Genomic DNA, 16,843 nt, shown 5'->3' with positions numbered 1-16,843 from the left:
GGGGGGTCAGAATTTCCTGAAAAATGTATCACGTGTTTTGTGAATGGCCCCTTATGGCTATTATAAATATGTTAGTGGTTACAACGATTTTTATCCTGTCACGTATCTACTTTTGGTATACATTGATGGGACAAATTAATGAATAGTAATTTTTTATGTATTCAAATTTCAAAGTAAGAAGGATATAATTGTACCCTGGGCGTAAAGACGGCTATTTTGACGAGTGTGAATTTTCCACCCAAGCGAAGCGAGGGCGGTAGTCACACGAGGCAAAATAGCCGTCTTTACGCCCTTGATACACACGATACTTTTTGTCATACCCTCCTTGAAAACAAGCATGGTGAAGCAGATAAAGGACGTTTGGTGTTTATTAAAATTTTAAATTATAATCGCAATGAAGAAATAACGTACTTATAGCAGAAGGAAAAATGTGGGGTCCAACGATGACATTTTTTTTAGGATAAATATAATTTTCTCCATATTCTTAGTTGTGTGGTGCAGTCTATGTATATCGGGCTTATATTTTCATTTGGCGGGCGTAAAGTTTCATGCCGGCCCAGCGGCGGAGTGCGCATGCGTGAACGCCACAGAGCTGGAAGCGGCCACATTACCCTTGCTTCGCGTGCATGCAGTGGCGCGTTTTCACGAGGGGTGGGGGTGGAAAATAACATCACGTGCATTCTAAAGTACGGCCGAAGACAGATTTATATATGTGTAAACATCTTCGGTAAACGTTTATAACTTTTAATTTTCCATACACATATCAATATGTGCAAAAACACTATACAAAGTCGAAAGATTTCAAGTGTAGGACCCTGTCTGGTTGGAAATGGATTCGGCCTTAACAAATTTGTTGGTGTTATAAAACTCAAGTACTGTCTCAGTTTTTTTTATCACAGAATAGCCACCCAAAGAGCTATTGTTGTGAATTTTTTCAAATTTTTAAATTTGGGGGATCCTAGTATAAAAAATTAAAAACAGTATTTTTCACATATTCCAACTCCTGAGGCCCATTAATACCTAAATAGTGCATATAATAAAATTATATAAGTGCACTTATAAATTATTAGACACATTACATATGCACTAAAAAAATTGTTTAGCCGTCCCAACCAAACGTTTAGCTGGACTTCGTCTTCCAAGAAAATATAGCTGTGTCGTCTGAATTTACAGCGGTTTTAGCTTTTTTTTCATCTAGAAACAACCTAGATAAATTAGCTAGATAATTTCTAGATGCCGAATATAGCTAAAACGGCTAGAAATTTAGGTGACACAGCTATATTTTCTTGAAAACCGAAATCCAGCTACATTTTTGCTAGGACATCTAAAAATTTTTTACAGTGTACATATTAATTGAAAATTTAATCTTCGCCATTGTCCTCATTTATCACAGTTACACATGCCTTTTTTAACATTTTTATCATTTATATCAAATTTATATCAAATATCATTTTTAGTCTTAACATTTTTATTGAGTTATAAGGGATGAAATTATGGTTTCCATTTTTCTTTAAATTATAATAGGCCCTTTTTTGTTTTTATCATTTTTATTGAGTTGGCTGGGATGACATTTTGGTTATTTTTATTCTGAATTTGAAGAGGTGGTTTTTTTCGTTTTGAAACTTGTATGGAGTTGTAGCGAAAAAATTTTTATTATATAATTTTTTCTGAATTGGAAGAGAGTAATTTTTTAAAAACATTTGTATTGAATTGGAAGGAAGTAAATTCCGGTTTTCAATTTTTTCTAAATTAGAAAAAGGCACATTTTTTGTTTTTGAGATTTTTATCAAGCGGGAAGGGAGGAAATTTATGTTTTATTTTTATTCTGAATTTTAAGATGAAAATATGTTCATTTTTAAAATGTATATAAGAGTGGAAGGGGACATGTTTTATTTTTAACATTTTTATTGATGTTATTTTAAAGAGAGGATTAGTTTTAACCTGAGACAATATTTTGACTGTTTAATTGATAAAAGTTAAAATTATAGAATGTTGCAGTTTAACTGCATTTTATTTTAAATCACTAAAAACTTACATTTGATACACTAATTACATTTACTACTGTGTATATTATTCAGCGTTTAAATAAAGAATTTCTGAATGAAACATTTTAAAAGTTATCATTTTAAAAGTTTGTAATTCAAGAGAGTTCTGCTTTGAGTGAGCTCAAATTTTCCATTTTTAATGACCGTGTTAAATATTTTTTAAATTCGAAAAAAACGGGAAATGAACGCGAATTTTTTCCTTATTTAAAGCGGTCACCTTTACATTTTTTTCAATGTTCGTTTGAAATCTTTCATTTTTCTATATTTTGTATGATTTTTTAATACTGCTTGAGTGCGTTTGCATATTATTTGACTTTGGGGTTCTAAAAGGATTGTATGGACATCTTCAGGCAGAAAGTGCTGAGTCTTGTGCTTGTAATAAATTATCTTCGTAAGACGGCCTCGGTTTAGTGAATACCGAATGAGACGAAGCGAAGAAAACGTTAAGGTCTTACGTCTTATTCACAAGTTTCTTTAATTTTCCTTCACGATCTCACATATTTTGCATAACAACTTCTTAGAAAGTACCTCAACCCACGAATTTTGCAAATGACCGCAGAAAATGAAAAGAAGGGGAGATTAAAATTACAGGCTTTAAAATTAAACTCGAAAATTGTTTTGAAATCTTGTATTTAAAATAAAATAAAAACTGTTATAAATAAATGAATTAGGATTTCTGAAGCATAAAAAATAGTTGGCCCAACTCTGTGATGTTTATTATTTTTGCAGGGTTTGAACTCGAGGGGGAAATGTCATTGCTTAGAATATAATATATTATTAATTTTTTTTCTCAATAATTTTGTATATTGCCTACAAATTGTTAAAATGATAATGAGATAAATGACGTGATTTATTTAAAAAAATTCTTGGTCTAACTAGGACTATTTGACAATTTATTTTGATGTTTTCTTCTCTGTTAAATAATTTCTCTGGTCAAAGACCAGTTTGTTTTTCCTTGTTATTTCACGCGAATGGATTAATTTTTTCGGTGTTTTTTTTAACCTGGATAATCCGGATGATCTTATCACTCCTCCTAATTCATGATAGCCTTAATTTTCTTCCTTATGGCCAGCATCAGCTGCAGTTCAGGTTTCCATAGAAATATTCCATATAGCTTTTCTTCGTTTTCCGAGTAATGTGCATTGGGACGTTTTTCTCCAATAAAGCCAGGACTCGGCCAGACATAAAGAATTGATTGGCATTATTTCAAGCGCTTTCTGCATTGTTATCCGCTCAATAACGCTCGAGGTGGAGCAAATGAGAGCTGTGAAATCGAGGTGTGAATAGAGCTTTTGAACGGCTCAATTGATTTCCTTTTTCTACTTACGACAAGGTACAAACACTTACGCATTTCATTCTTTGGACCAATGTAAATTGTCTACCGAAACGTCTGGAACTCTTCTTCTTAAATTTATTATGCCTCGTGGTATTTGTAGAAGTAACGATTCACACATGTAGGTTTTGATTGATTGGAATACATATTTCTCAAGTTGTTAATTTAAAAATTTTTTCACATATAGATTGAAGTGGTTTGACAGTTAAGTTATCAGCAATTTGTTGCTTAAAGCTATATGTTTTCTTTAAATCCGTGATGTAATTTACATGCCGTTAAGCTCTTAGTATGGACGTGACTTCATTTTTGTTAAAATATGGACCTGAGGCCTCACAGACCGCTGTATGTATTTACATCTAATTAAATAAGTAAAAAGATTTTGTTCTCAGATATATGCAAGTATATATGAAGGGACATTGGAATAAATAATAAATTAATAAATTTTATTAACTTTTACTATATATTTTTATATTATATATTATTATACATATCAGATGCATTGTGCGGTCTAAGAGGCCGCACGTCCATAATAAGTTGTCACTTTTTGCTCATGACTTGACATTTTTCTGTGAAAACGGTGTTCCGTATACTCTGGGGTGCCCGCATCAAGCTCAAGGCTGTGTGTGTGTGTGTGTGTGTACATCTTGTGTTTTAAATGTACCTTCAAACCAATTGAAACAGAAATATAACATTGTGACGCTACCGTCGACGTACGGTCTGACAGACCGCGTGTGAGCCTTCACTTGATATTACTCACTAATATTATGCAGGACCACATGTTGTCCACCTACTTCGGAGCAAGCACGAATAAAACTAAAGCTACTAATAACGGCAGCCTCGAGAAAGTGTAGGGATATTCATACTTCAACGTCGGGACCACGTATATCACAAGGAGAGTGTACACCCTTCGGAATTTTTTTAATTTATACAATCAAGTTACAGTGTACCGCAATGCGAGATTCTTTCAACTATCGGTTAGATTAGGTGGTAGCACTCCAAGTTTGTAACCGGAAACTCTGGGCTCGATTCCTGCTACTGGCATTTTCCATTTTTTTTTCATTATAGCTTTCTATTAAGTTTATTTAAATCAAGCCAAAATATACATTTTAAACATTTTTTTTAATATGAAAAAATCGGTGTTTCAACCTTTATCACTTCTGAAGCGAATATTGCAAACATAAGTCAGTGCGCCGACACCCTGGAAAAATTCTGATTCCGTATGGAATTTTTGGTTAAAGAACATTAATCATAATTGAGTGTGGACTTTAATTTAAAAATAAATATTATAACAGTAATAGAAAACGTCTTTCATTTATATTCTACTTTATATACTTTTATTTTATACTATCTTTATACTTTTTATTTTTATCCCATATGAAAATAATAATAATGGAAATATAAATGTTCAATTGAATGAAAAAAAATGAGAATTTTCCAGGAAAAAACTTTTATTGAGGAAAAAGTGTTAATTGTTGGAAAAAACCATTTTTCGTATAAATGAAAAGAATAAAAACAAATACATTGCCTAAATTTAAATTAATGTAATATTCACTTAAAATAAAAAAAGTTTTGATTGAAAAAACATATTAGCAAAAAATGCTGGTTCCAGGAATCAAGCCTGGCCTTCCGGTTATTCTGAAGGCTGTAGATTTCCTTGGTAAGGAAGAGTTATTTGGCGCTACATGCTTCTGATTAGACAAAATCTTTTCTTGCAATTTGGTTTAGGAAAAAATACGATATTAGATACTGAATTAAAATATTGGTAAATTAGCTGTTCTTGCGATCTTTGTCATTTCCACTTTCTTTTTAGTATATGGTGCCCATGTTATGAGCACTTTGCTTCCTCCCTATATGATTTATTGGCAAATATATTTACTTCCTTATTTAAAGTTAATATTAAAAATCTTTTAAAATCAAATATTAGGTGGTGTTATGACTGGAGTCTCTACCCGCCAAAAATTTTAAAAATAGAGTTAGTCAATCACTTAATTCGCATCGAGTAAAGGAGTTTTTTTTCTTGCATCAACTTTGAATTATGTGAATGAAAACATTTTTACTATAAAAATTAGATTTTTCAAATATAATAAATTTTCATAACTTCCTTAGTTTTTAATCAAATGTATTAATATTATAAGCCAATCGATTGATCTCAAGTCAATAAATCTTTTATACAACTTCATCATATTTGAATTATGTGAATGAGAAAGGTTTGACTAACATTGTGAAAAAATCGATAAAAGAAATGTAATAAATATTTTCAGAAATCCTTTGGTCAGTTTTTAGATATTAGCTGTAAAAAATAAGCCCCCCCCCAATTTCATTAATTTATTGGCATACATCTGGACTATACCTCAGAATGTTTTTGAACTGAGGAACATTTAATTAAACAAATTCCAATTTCTTCGAAATTGGTATAATTTCAAAGCTCCCTCTGTAAGGAAACAAAAACACTAATAAATGTTTACCTTCTATTAATTTTTTTTAAATTACTAAAAATAAATGGTAAAAAGTGTTTTTAATTATAAAAATTCACGAATATATCAAAGTTTCTTCGTGCCTTTTATTAAATTTCCCATGCCTTTTAGCTTTTGCATAGTTACTTTCAAGGAGCATGTAACATTTCCAGGATCCTAGGATTGATAGGGAATTTTTCTAGAAAATTTCAAAGCTTTGCGTTGGGGCAAATTTTTAATTTTTCTATGATTACCTCAAATTTACTAAACCACCATCAAAATTAGGTTTATTGCATGGATTTAAATTTGTCTAGTTTCTGCCTGGTTACTTTCATAGAGAATGCAACATTCTTTTTAAAAAAACTCCTTCTAAAACAAGCGTAATTTTGTAGACAATTTTAAAGTTATGGGTTTGTTACAAATTAAATTTTGTTTATGTTTGCTTAAAATTCCTAACAGCACCATGAAGATTGAATTTATTACACACTGTTAAAAACTTCTTGCGGAATTTTGTGAAACTTTTAGTGGACGTTTTTTGCAGTTACATGTTTCGTAATTTTCATTAACGGTAACGTATATTTGCAAGAGTAGCACATTTTTCTGGGTTAATTATAATTTTAATACATATACACTGTTTATGCATCAAAATTTTAAGTAACCGAAAAAATATATTGCTCTTGGAATTTTTATGTTACCGTCACTGAAATCAGCTGCGTTGTATGTCTAGTCAAGAAGGGTCTCGATTTCATTTCCTACTTTCTTGTCTCTGATTTTGGATTTTGTCGCAGAAACTATTAATGTTCACTTTGCCAGGTGCTTACGAATTCCTGTCTTGCGAGTCACTAACGATGAGAGAACTGGATATTTTGCATTCAAAAGTTACTTGCGAAAGGAATTAATATATAGAAAGAACTTCCAAAAAATACGTGACCTATTCTTTGCTTGTACTGCGACTTGGCGAAAACGGCGGCGTCCTTCCGAATGGTACCGAAGGGATCCGAGTCATACCAAGTATTTTCGTCATTTCACGAAGTATTTTTGTAATTTGCTCCAAATCTTCCTAAGTTTTCGTAAAATTGGTCAATTTGATCATAATCCCTAATTCAGTAACAGACATTTGTAATTTTCCGTTACTTTTGCATCTGAAATGTTTTTTTTTATTTCCGCACAATTTTAACTGTGCATCCATACAAATTTTTCTAGCTTGTGCACAGTAACTTTCGTAGATGATTCTATGATTGCAGCCTCTTAGGAACAACATAGAACTAGACTGAATTACTGATCCTACATAAATCTATGAGAACCTGAGATAGCGACTTTTTTTAGCACAGAAAAAAAGGAGGATATACTTTATCTTGCTTCCGACGTAAAAATTACCTGAGACAAAAATTAACTTCACAGCATGAACTTTACCCGAATATCGTTTAAATTTTGTTTTGTTTTGTTTTTTTTATGGCTACAAATGGATTTTGAAAGACGTGAAGTTGTGCGAAAAAATTTTATTCCTCTAAAAAATTAAATGCAACCAATTTTATCATTAGTTTTTTGGAGAGCAAAATTTTGATATAAATATACATTGTTTGGTACATGCAAACTGCTTTATTGTTTTGTTCTCAATTAAAATTATTAATAATATTTAGTTTGGTATATTTCCGTTCGTAATGCGATCAAAAATTAATTTCATCATTGAATTTAAAAATATAGGAAAAAATATTTAAGTCTTCAGATTACTAAGCTCTCAATTGAAACTCTGCTTATTACTCATAGGTTCAATTGAGTAAAACGAGCTTTGTGGAAAGTTAGAGGCCTTTTTGAATGGAATACTGTATAAAAGTAGAACAGCCGTTGACCGTGACTTTGTGTTAGAAACGCTTTCTGCCTTTTTACTTCCTTTCATCAATGAGATAGTAGTGAGGGTACGTTGGTGCACCTAAAAGAAAAAGTGAACTTAAAAGAAAAATAGACAACCAAAGTTTGGTTTTAAAACCATTTAAGTCGGCTTTGATGAAATTAATAAAAGCTTTGTATTTATGTGTGAAATCTGTAAGCGGATTAAAAAAAATTCTTCTGTTACTTTAAAAAATTTAATTTAATTTTTTAATATTAATTTAATATTAATTTTAATTATATTATTAATATTAATAATATTAATTTTAATTTAATTAATTTAATATTAATATTTATTTTTTGAGAAAGGATTGAACATTTTTGGGAGATTATTGTTGATGTTTACTTTGTTTCAATTTCCATTTATAATAGAGAAATATTAGATTTGTCCGAAATTTAACACCTCCGTTTTTTAACGGATCTTCACGAGATAAGGTCGGCAAGGAGATCCAAAAAAGCTTTCGTAGGCATAGGCTTGAATTTCAAAAAATTGTAATTTTTCATATTTTCTACTTTGTTAAACAATAATATAAAAAAATTATAATATATCATTTGTTTTATCTTAACAATTCTACGAGACAATAGTTTTAATTGAGCCCTCACCGTTGAAAATATGACTTAAAAGAAAAGCTTCCAGCTTAGGGGTCAACGCCAAGATGCCAAATTTATTATTCTATTCAAAAAATTTAAAACAATGTTTTGGCCACCGATATCAAAAATATAAAAATTTAACAGCATCATTTTTTCTCAATTTTATATGCCAAAAGTTTCAATTTGAGCCCCCCCCCCCCCCCGAAGAAAACTGAACTTCATTTTTATAATTATTCTTATTTGGAATCTTGATAGCAAGCAGATTTTTCCAAAGGTTCCCAATATTTCCCTAGAATGTGTACGTCAAAGCCAATGAGATTTGAAAAACCTAATCTTTACCTATACCTAATTGCGTAGAAAAGTTGAAGTATATTGAATGTCAATACACAAATTGCGATCTAAAAGAGACATTTTTTCTAAAGTTGCATTAAAGTCTACATATTTAATTAAACAATTACAAAAGTATCTTGAGTGCCGAGAATGAAAATCCGAACATGTTGTGTGAGATTTAACAATTTATGGTCAATATTGCCAGCGAAATTTTTTTCTTTTTTAATTGTATTATCTGTACTTAGTTTGTCTGTGCAAGGAAATTTTGTAACATGTTTTATACTATTCTATTCAGAACAATTTAAAATAATGAAGGGTGTTTGTTGTAGTATTTAAAAAAATTATTTATTCATTAAATTAATCAGACAAAGACTAACAAAAAATTAAAAGGAAAAATTGAACGTTTTTAAATTTTCAAATGCGAAAAGAAATACAATTATGCAAATTTTAAAAATTGAATACATTTATAAAGCTTTATAAAATTAAATATATTATTTACCTTCAAACAGAAATTAATTGATATAAAGTGAAGAACTTTTCTATATAATCCATGAATTATTGATTATTTTTAATTTATATTTAAATGTTTTAAGTTATTGTACTTTGAACTGTAAGGATTCTACTCAATGAACTTCTGTCAGATGCATTGAAGTAGAGTACAATTGGTCTGTTTTTCTTCCTCTTTGCCTGCGTCTGACTACAAGAGATTTATTCTACTGTGCAAACGTTTTAGTTCTTCTCGTGCCAAGACGACTTCCTTCCAGGAAGTAAATTATGAAATGTTGTCATGCATTACAATATTATGTAATTTAATAATAGAAATGGTTTCGATTAATTATTTTTGTCAATTTAAACAAAAATCAATTCTCATTACTAATATTTTTTACTATTTATCATTATTTTTTCTAAACTATAAAACTCCTGAAAGCGAACCTCTTTATTTGTAATGAAACTTCTTTTCTAAGTTACGTTAACAGCAATTCAAAAAAATATTCAGACTATTTTATTATTAATTATTTTTTATTAATTATTAATTAATTTTATGATATTCTGTGCTTTGAAATTTGAGTCTTAATATTCTTTAATAAAAAATATTAGTCCCGAGAAATAAATTATTTAATAAAATTCATAGATCTTAAAAAGCTTGAATGAGTTTCACTTAACAAATCTTTCCAAATATTAATATATTTGTAAGATGAGATTCAAAAATCTGTTTTTTATGAAATCTAGCAATGTTCATAGAATACAAAATTAATTTTTTTGTTACTATCACTTGGAAATTTTCTACCATTATTATTAATGCAATGCAATTGAAATATCTCTTATACTAATAGAAGAACTCAAGTCTTTATTGACTACGCTTTATCAGAGACAACAAAGGATCTCAGGAAATTTCGAAATATATCTTGGAAACGTCTTTCCCTCTTTGTACTCTCTCGAGAGAAGTTTTATCTTTAAAGACTGCACCTTTTACCCGTTATATTCACTTTTCTTCAATTACTCGAGGAGCTGTTTGAGCGAGAAAGAGCTTGTGTACTGCCAGCCTTAATCGGATTAGGGTTTGTTGTCATCAAATAAGATTTAACCTTTACTAGCGAAAAGCTCCTCATCCCCATTCGCGCTGAAATTTACCAGCTACCCTCGCTGCTCCTTAATTAATACTCCCCTAGCTTTCAGAGGCAAATATTGAGCTGTCATATAAAAAGGCTATTTTAAACCTGATTTAATCTTAACTTTATCCTGGAATATTTAAAGGTCATGTTTGCGGTTAGTCCTTACTTATGGCGATATTGAAAAGTGTGTTGAAGTATATTATATGAAGACATAAGAATGACAACGGATGGGAACGAAACTTAACTTGCAATACAAGTTTGAATTGATTTGAATATTTATTGCTTAAAATTTTAATAAATATGATAACAAAAATATTTGGAAATTTTAACATTGGAAAATTGGTATAACAATTAAGAACAATATTTATACTATGAAAAAATAGCGGATAAAATGTCAAATAGCGCTTACCTCCGGTTTTTTATAATCCCTATACTCATTTATTTTATCTCGAGAACTATTGAAAATTGAAAAAAAATTAAAACAAAAGTTGTAGACTTATGAAAATACAAATTTTATGTTCTATTCATTAATCCATTTTTTGAATAGACATAAGTATATAGCCCTTCCAGAAAACGTAAGTATTTAGTCCTGTGACCGATTAGTGCAGTTATACATTTTTTAATTTTATTTCATTCGCAAAAAAAGGAAAAGAATCTTTCGCCTTATACTAAATATTTCCTGGATAAACTTCCGAAAAGCTCTTATCTCCGATTAATTTTAAACTTCTGTGACCAGCCACAGGATTAAGGATGTGATCAACATTATTTCCGTGACCAGTCACAGGGGCACCTTCCCTCACAAGATGATAGAAAGGGTAGTGGTTTGATCAACATTATTTCTATGAACCGTCACAGAGTAGCCTTCCCGCCACTACGAGACGTTGGAAAGGAGTAGGTGTTTGACCAACATTATTTCAGTGACCAGTCACAGGGTTGCTTCTCCTCCACCATGAGTTGTCACTGAAATAATTTTGGTTGAACTCTTACCCCTTTTCAACGTATTCTGAGGAGTGGGAAGGCACTTCTGTGATTGGTCACAGAAGTTTAAAATTATTCCGAGATAAGCTCTTTTCGGAAATTTACCCCGGCAATATTTAGTACAAGGCGAAAGATTTTTACGTTTTTTGTAAATTAAATAAGGTAAACAAATATATAACTGCAGTGATATGATCATGAATAATGAATTATTATGAAATTTTACTCACTGACACAAGACCTTTTTAATTTGCACCATATCATAATTTTTTGAATGTTTTTAAAATAAACTTTATGTTGTATTTTCTAAATTAGGCCATATACATTAGGAATACTTGGTAACAAAGCCTCGGTGGCTCAGGTGATAGCACGTCAAGCTTCCGAGCAGGAGGCATGGGGATCTATCCCTGCGCCGTTACCAAATGGAAAGTTTTCTATGTACTTCTTTCGGGACTTTCGTGGTTCGAAACCCACCATAATTTTCAACCGAAAACTCGAAATCCATAATTTTTCTCTCTTTTTTTCTTGAATCTTTGTTTCAAATATAGCTGCTTGTTTCACAATGAATGTGCTGTTGCTCAGGATTGATGCACTATTTTGTGTCAAATAAGATACTTACATTTTTTACCAAAGAGATTAATTAGTATCAACTGAAGGGTTGAAGCTTAAAGACGGTTTGTTTATCACAAAAAACACGAATTTTCAAACAAATAGTGCAAGTTTCTATACTAAAAAAAATATAAATTTTCAACCGAAAATGGAACAGTTAAATTTTGTTGTAAAGAAGATTAATTTTCATAACAAAAAAAATACGAACGTGTACCAAAATATGTACTTTTTCAACAAAATCGTTAAATTTTCTACTAAAGTATGTAGTTTAATTATTTAACAAACGCATGAATTTTCAACAATAAAGTTTACCTGCTACCAAACGTTTTTATTCCCTACTAGTTTTATATATTTTTAAGCCAAAAAGACGAACATTCATAAAACCGAATTTATTTTAACAAGAGTTCAACATTTAAACAAATAGTTGATTTTTCAAATAAAAAGATGAATATATTCAACGAAAAAGAATTTTTTAACCAAGAATATTCATTTTTTAAATAAAAATTAATCACATTATTCATTAAGCCAAATATTTTAATTTTTAACCGAAAAGATAAATTAATTACCAAAAAGATTCATTTACAACAAAAGACATCAATTTTCAATTAAAAAAGATAAATTGTCAATCAATAGGTATAATAATTCAGTTTACAGTTAGAAACATAAGTTTTCAACCAAATAGATGCATTTTCAACCACGAAGATTTAATTTCTCTAAAAATTATATCCAGCTTCCACAAAACGTGGAATAATTTCAATTGAAGTGAAACATGTGAAATTTTAAATCAAATGAATTCGGGAATTTAGGGAATTTCGGAATTCATATAATACAAGTTATTGCCGGAATTCATGAAATTTAAGAAATTCAAGGAATTTACAGAATTCAGGGGATTCATGGAATTCATGGAATTCTCAGAGTTCACGAAATTCAAGAAAATTGATTGAACTTCATTCATTCATTTAATTCCACGAATTGCTTGAATTTCGTAAATTCTATGAATTCCGTAATTTCCATGAATTCCGTGTATTCCATGAATTCCGTTAAATCCATGAATATTAATCAATTCGTAATCAATTCGTTGAATTTCGCGAATTCCTTGATTTCTGTGAATTCTGTAAATTCCATAAATTTCTCGATTTTCTTGAATTCCGTGAGTTCCGTGAATTCTCTGATTTTCTCGAATTTGGTGAATTTCGTAAATTCCATGAATTCTTTAAAATTCATTTATTTCTTGTATCTCGGGCGTTCCGTGAATTTCATAAATTCTGTTAATTCCATAAAATCCTTGAATTCCGGGCTTTAAATGAATTCCGTGTATTCCTTTTATTCCGTGAATTTTATAAAATTGACGAATTCCTTAAATTCCATAAATTCCTTGAATTCTGTAGAAACGCGCGCTGTATAGTATACATTAACAAAAGTTTCAGCTCCATCAAAACATTTTGTTTGCCAGGAATAATTCTTCTACAAATTTTTTTTTTAATTTGTTGCTTTAACAGGTGTCAAATTAAGGGCTACTGGACATCTATTATAAAATTCCGATGCATGTGAGGTACAATGGCAATGCCGGCATTTGGAAACTACAACATTATGTATTGTAGCGTTAGTTTACGTTTTGGAAATAAAGATCCAATACATGTTGTGGAAGTTTACAACCGATATTTTTAACAGTGTAGAATAGTTATATTATATATAGTTATATTTTCAATACAAAAATGACAAATTTACATGGAAAACAACATTCAATACGTGTATAAATGAACTTTTAATACGTGTAAATCAAGATCCGAAATTTTTCTAATTTAGAGTTCAGACAATTCCAGCCCTATTTATAACTTTGAACTTTTCAACTAACATTGAAATTGTGGAATTTCGAACTGTCCAATTGACATTTTAAACATTGTTCATTTCTGAATTTTTTAATATTTTCCATTTAACCGTACTTTTTCTTTCGAACGTTTTTGCAGAATAATTACATTTTCAAGGAGTACAATTGAAACTTTTGTTTTCGTTTTGACTGCGGAGAATGTAGATGTCCTTATTTCGACTTATCAAAAATTTCTGCAATAAATGATTAAGTTACATCGCAAGTTTGTTAATTTAATAAAAATTTACATTTCTACAATTTTAGATGCTTTTACTTCTAAATATTCAATATTATTTTCAATTTGAAATGGTCAAATTTGAATACTTTTGCATTTAATTTCATAATTTGTTTTTAAATGTTACTTTTCAATCTGTTGAATTTTCAAGTAAATTTGTGATATTAATATTATTACTATTAATAATATTTAATATTAGTCTAGGATCTTAAATTTTAATGAATACTTACTAATTTGTATTAAAGAATTAAATTCAGGAGTAAATATTAATTTATTTACCTAAGCAGTTGGCAAAATTTGAGTTTCGAATTGCAGGTTGCAATAAAATACTTTTAATTTCTTTTTTAGAATTAATAAACAACATTAACGGCAAGCATGGAGCTCATAAATAATATTTTTAATATGTCACTATAACAAAATAATGCCTCATTTAATTCAAAATACTGCGAAAGTGGCCGTCCCAGTAAGGGAAACCGCAGATTGTGCAACTGACGTTTAAGTGTCCGAAACTGAGACAGTCAGCGACAGCTGGTCCCGGTTTAGACAGCTTCTTCAAAAATTTGTCCTAATGCGGGACACTTCAATATTCATAACTTATTAAATAAAATCGCTAAAAGAGTTATGATTTTTATTCCTAAACGTATTAAAAATGTGCAAAAACATTACTTTTCCTATTAGTGTAGAAAATTTCATTACTACAAGGCTATAAAATTTATGCGGAAAGTATTGAAGTACAAAAAAAAAAAAAATGGCGAATTTTGCAGCGGTTCATTCACAGATTTTGAAGAATAATTTTTATAATTTTTTACCAAATGCAAAACGTTACGTTGTCCTAGTAATGGTCGGTTTACCATATAATTCATACTTTTAGTTTAGTGAACATCATAAGATTACGATTATAAATGGAGTCCATTTATGAAAGTGGTAAGTATTGAATTCAATGAAATGATATGAACATGAAATCTTGCAATTGGAATCTATACTTAACACTTTCATAAAGAATTTCTTTGATTACCACAATCTCATTAAACCCACTTGACGTATATGTATGCTTTAACAAAAAGTATTAATTATTATAGTTTACACCTTTTCACACTCATTTCACTTGACAGCTCGAAAAACGTTTGCTGGTAGAGTGATTATTACTGATAGTCCTGCTATGGAAAAAATGGAAAAAATGGAATACTTTAATTTTTTTGTATATAACTTGCAATTGCACATTTTTCCGATTCAAGAATACGCAGCATCTTTCTTCCATATTTTTTTTCGTAGAATCTAAGAAGAGAGTATAAGTCATGAAAACTCTCAACAGAAATTGAACGGATTAACCGATTTTATTCTTTCTTTTTTAATCGTTTAATCGTTATCTAATGCATGTAATGCAGAATATTTAAATTAAGTTCCTTAATATTTTAATCATTTTTAATTTCTCTCAATCGGCTTTCATCTTTAACAATAGCAAGGTTGAGCGAGGCATGACAGGCACTCAATCAAATCCTGTGCTCGATCCTGGGTATTTACGATGTTTAAAGTATCGTCGAAAAAATAATACTCTAGTTTCTTTCGGAAACGACCGGCCCCGAATTTCTTTCACCATGAGTACACTCATGGTGGCCGTTTGCTACTTCCCAGGCATCTGTAAATGCATGAGCTAATTTTCAAGACTGAGGAAGCATCTTAACCTGGTTGTCTAGGTCCTAGGACCATGGCCTGGTAAAGGAGGCTACCAGACGGCAGAGTGGCTGAAGCTCACTTTTCTATGCAAAGATGACCGCGTCATTCACTGTGAGATTGGGCACGTCTGGTACCTAAAAGGTATACATTGGAACCTGCATTTATGTATCGATTCTGGTATGCGGTTGACAGCGGCCCTCGCCACAAATCCAAGGACTCTGAACGTAAACATTCAGGATCCTATAAAATATTTCCAGTAGGAATAGATAATATTAGGTAACATACGCACGGAGTACTCGTGCGCTGCCCTCTTTGCGATTACGTAACTTTTTTCTTTGTATATATGCATTCAAGATTTCGAATAAAATATTATTTTAAATTCACTGTAAGGCCCTGAAATGTTTTTTAAACTTCAAAAAAATTAAAACAGTCTAAGAATATGTTGAAGAATTTTACGTCAAATTAAAAAAAAAAACTATCGATTCCAGAAAAATATTTGGCGAGTTGAACGCGCAAAGGTATTTTTTTTCGTTGAAAAATTCCGTTTTCCTTATATAAGTAAAAAACGAAACAACTTTCGAATTTAATTGCCATGCAAACAAGATGCGCGATAAAATTCTTTACAAGTATTGACTATGAAAACATAAATTGTAACAATTTCCAAAATTTGCTAGACTGACATTACTTCTCCGCGTGTTCTAGCGCTAAGGTGGTTATTGCATACCGTTCTTTAATTTCAGAAACGCCGTAAACCTAGGTTTCTTAAATTCGGATTTCAGAGTATTTCCCTTGATCTGAACTCGGTGAAGATGCCCAGAATCGGTGTACTTCTTGGAGATTAAATACTGGTGTGGCATCATGGGTTTTATGGGCAGGAGACCAGGAATCCCTCGCTCATATTAGAGCCAACCAATGTTTGTTAAATAACCTTGCAGAATATTTTCGGCTAATAAATCAAGATTGTCTGAATTTTTCGTCTCAATTATTATTATAATTCTCAGAAACGAATAATAGAAATAGAAATCTTGAATTTTGCTGAACTAAGTTATTGATTATTATTGAGATTATTGATCAAAAGTATACTTTAGTTTCCAGTGAAAATAAATGCAAATACATACTATAATTGCTTCGCACGATACGGCACACGATGTTGGCCCACTGCAGTTTAAAATTTTTGTTGAAATTTTATGCCAAATTCAATACAATTTCTATGTTCTAATTATGTTCTTAG

General features: G+C 30.4%; 1 protein-coding gene and 1 further gene across 1 annotated transcript in view; both read right to left on the bottom strand.

Annotated features, from left to right (window-relative positions):
- The window catches only part of LOC117181209 (superoxide dismutase [Mn], mitochondrial), a 47,023-nt gene extending 30,554 nt beyond the window's left edge, over positions 1–16,469 (bottom strand). Inside the window, exon 1 of the mRNA XM_033373773.1 lies at positions 16,366–16,469. Within this exon, the coding sequence (XP_033229664.1) occupies positions 16,366–16,469 (104 nt within the window). The remainder of the gene's footprint in view (positions 1–16,365) is intronic.
- Positions 11,275–11,400, bottom strand: LOC117182412.
- Positions 16,470–16,843: the final 374 nt, after the last annotated feature.

This window comes from Belonocnema kinseyi, chromosome 10 (genome assembly GCF_010883055.1).
Source record: "Belonocnema kinseyi isolate 2016_QV_RU_SX_M_011 chromosome 10, B_treatae_v1, whole genome shotgun sequence".
In the NCBI taxonomy this organism is placed as follows: Eukaryota; Metazoa; Arthropoda; class Insecta; order Hymenoptera; family Cynipidae; genus Belonocnema; species Belonocnema kinseyi.
This window is presented reverse-complemented; position numbering and strand designations above follow the sequence as displayed.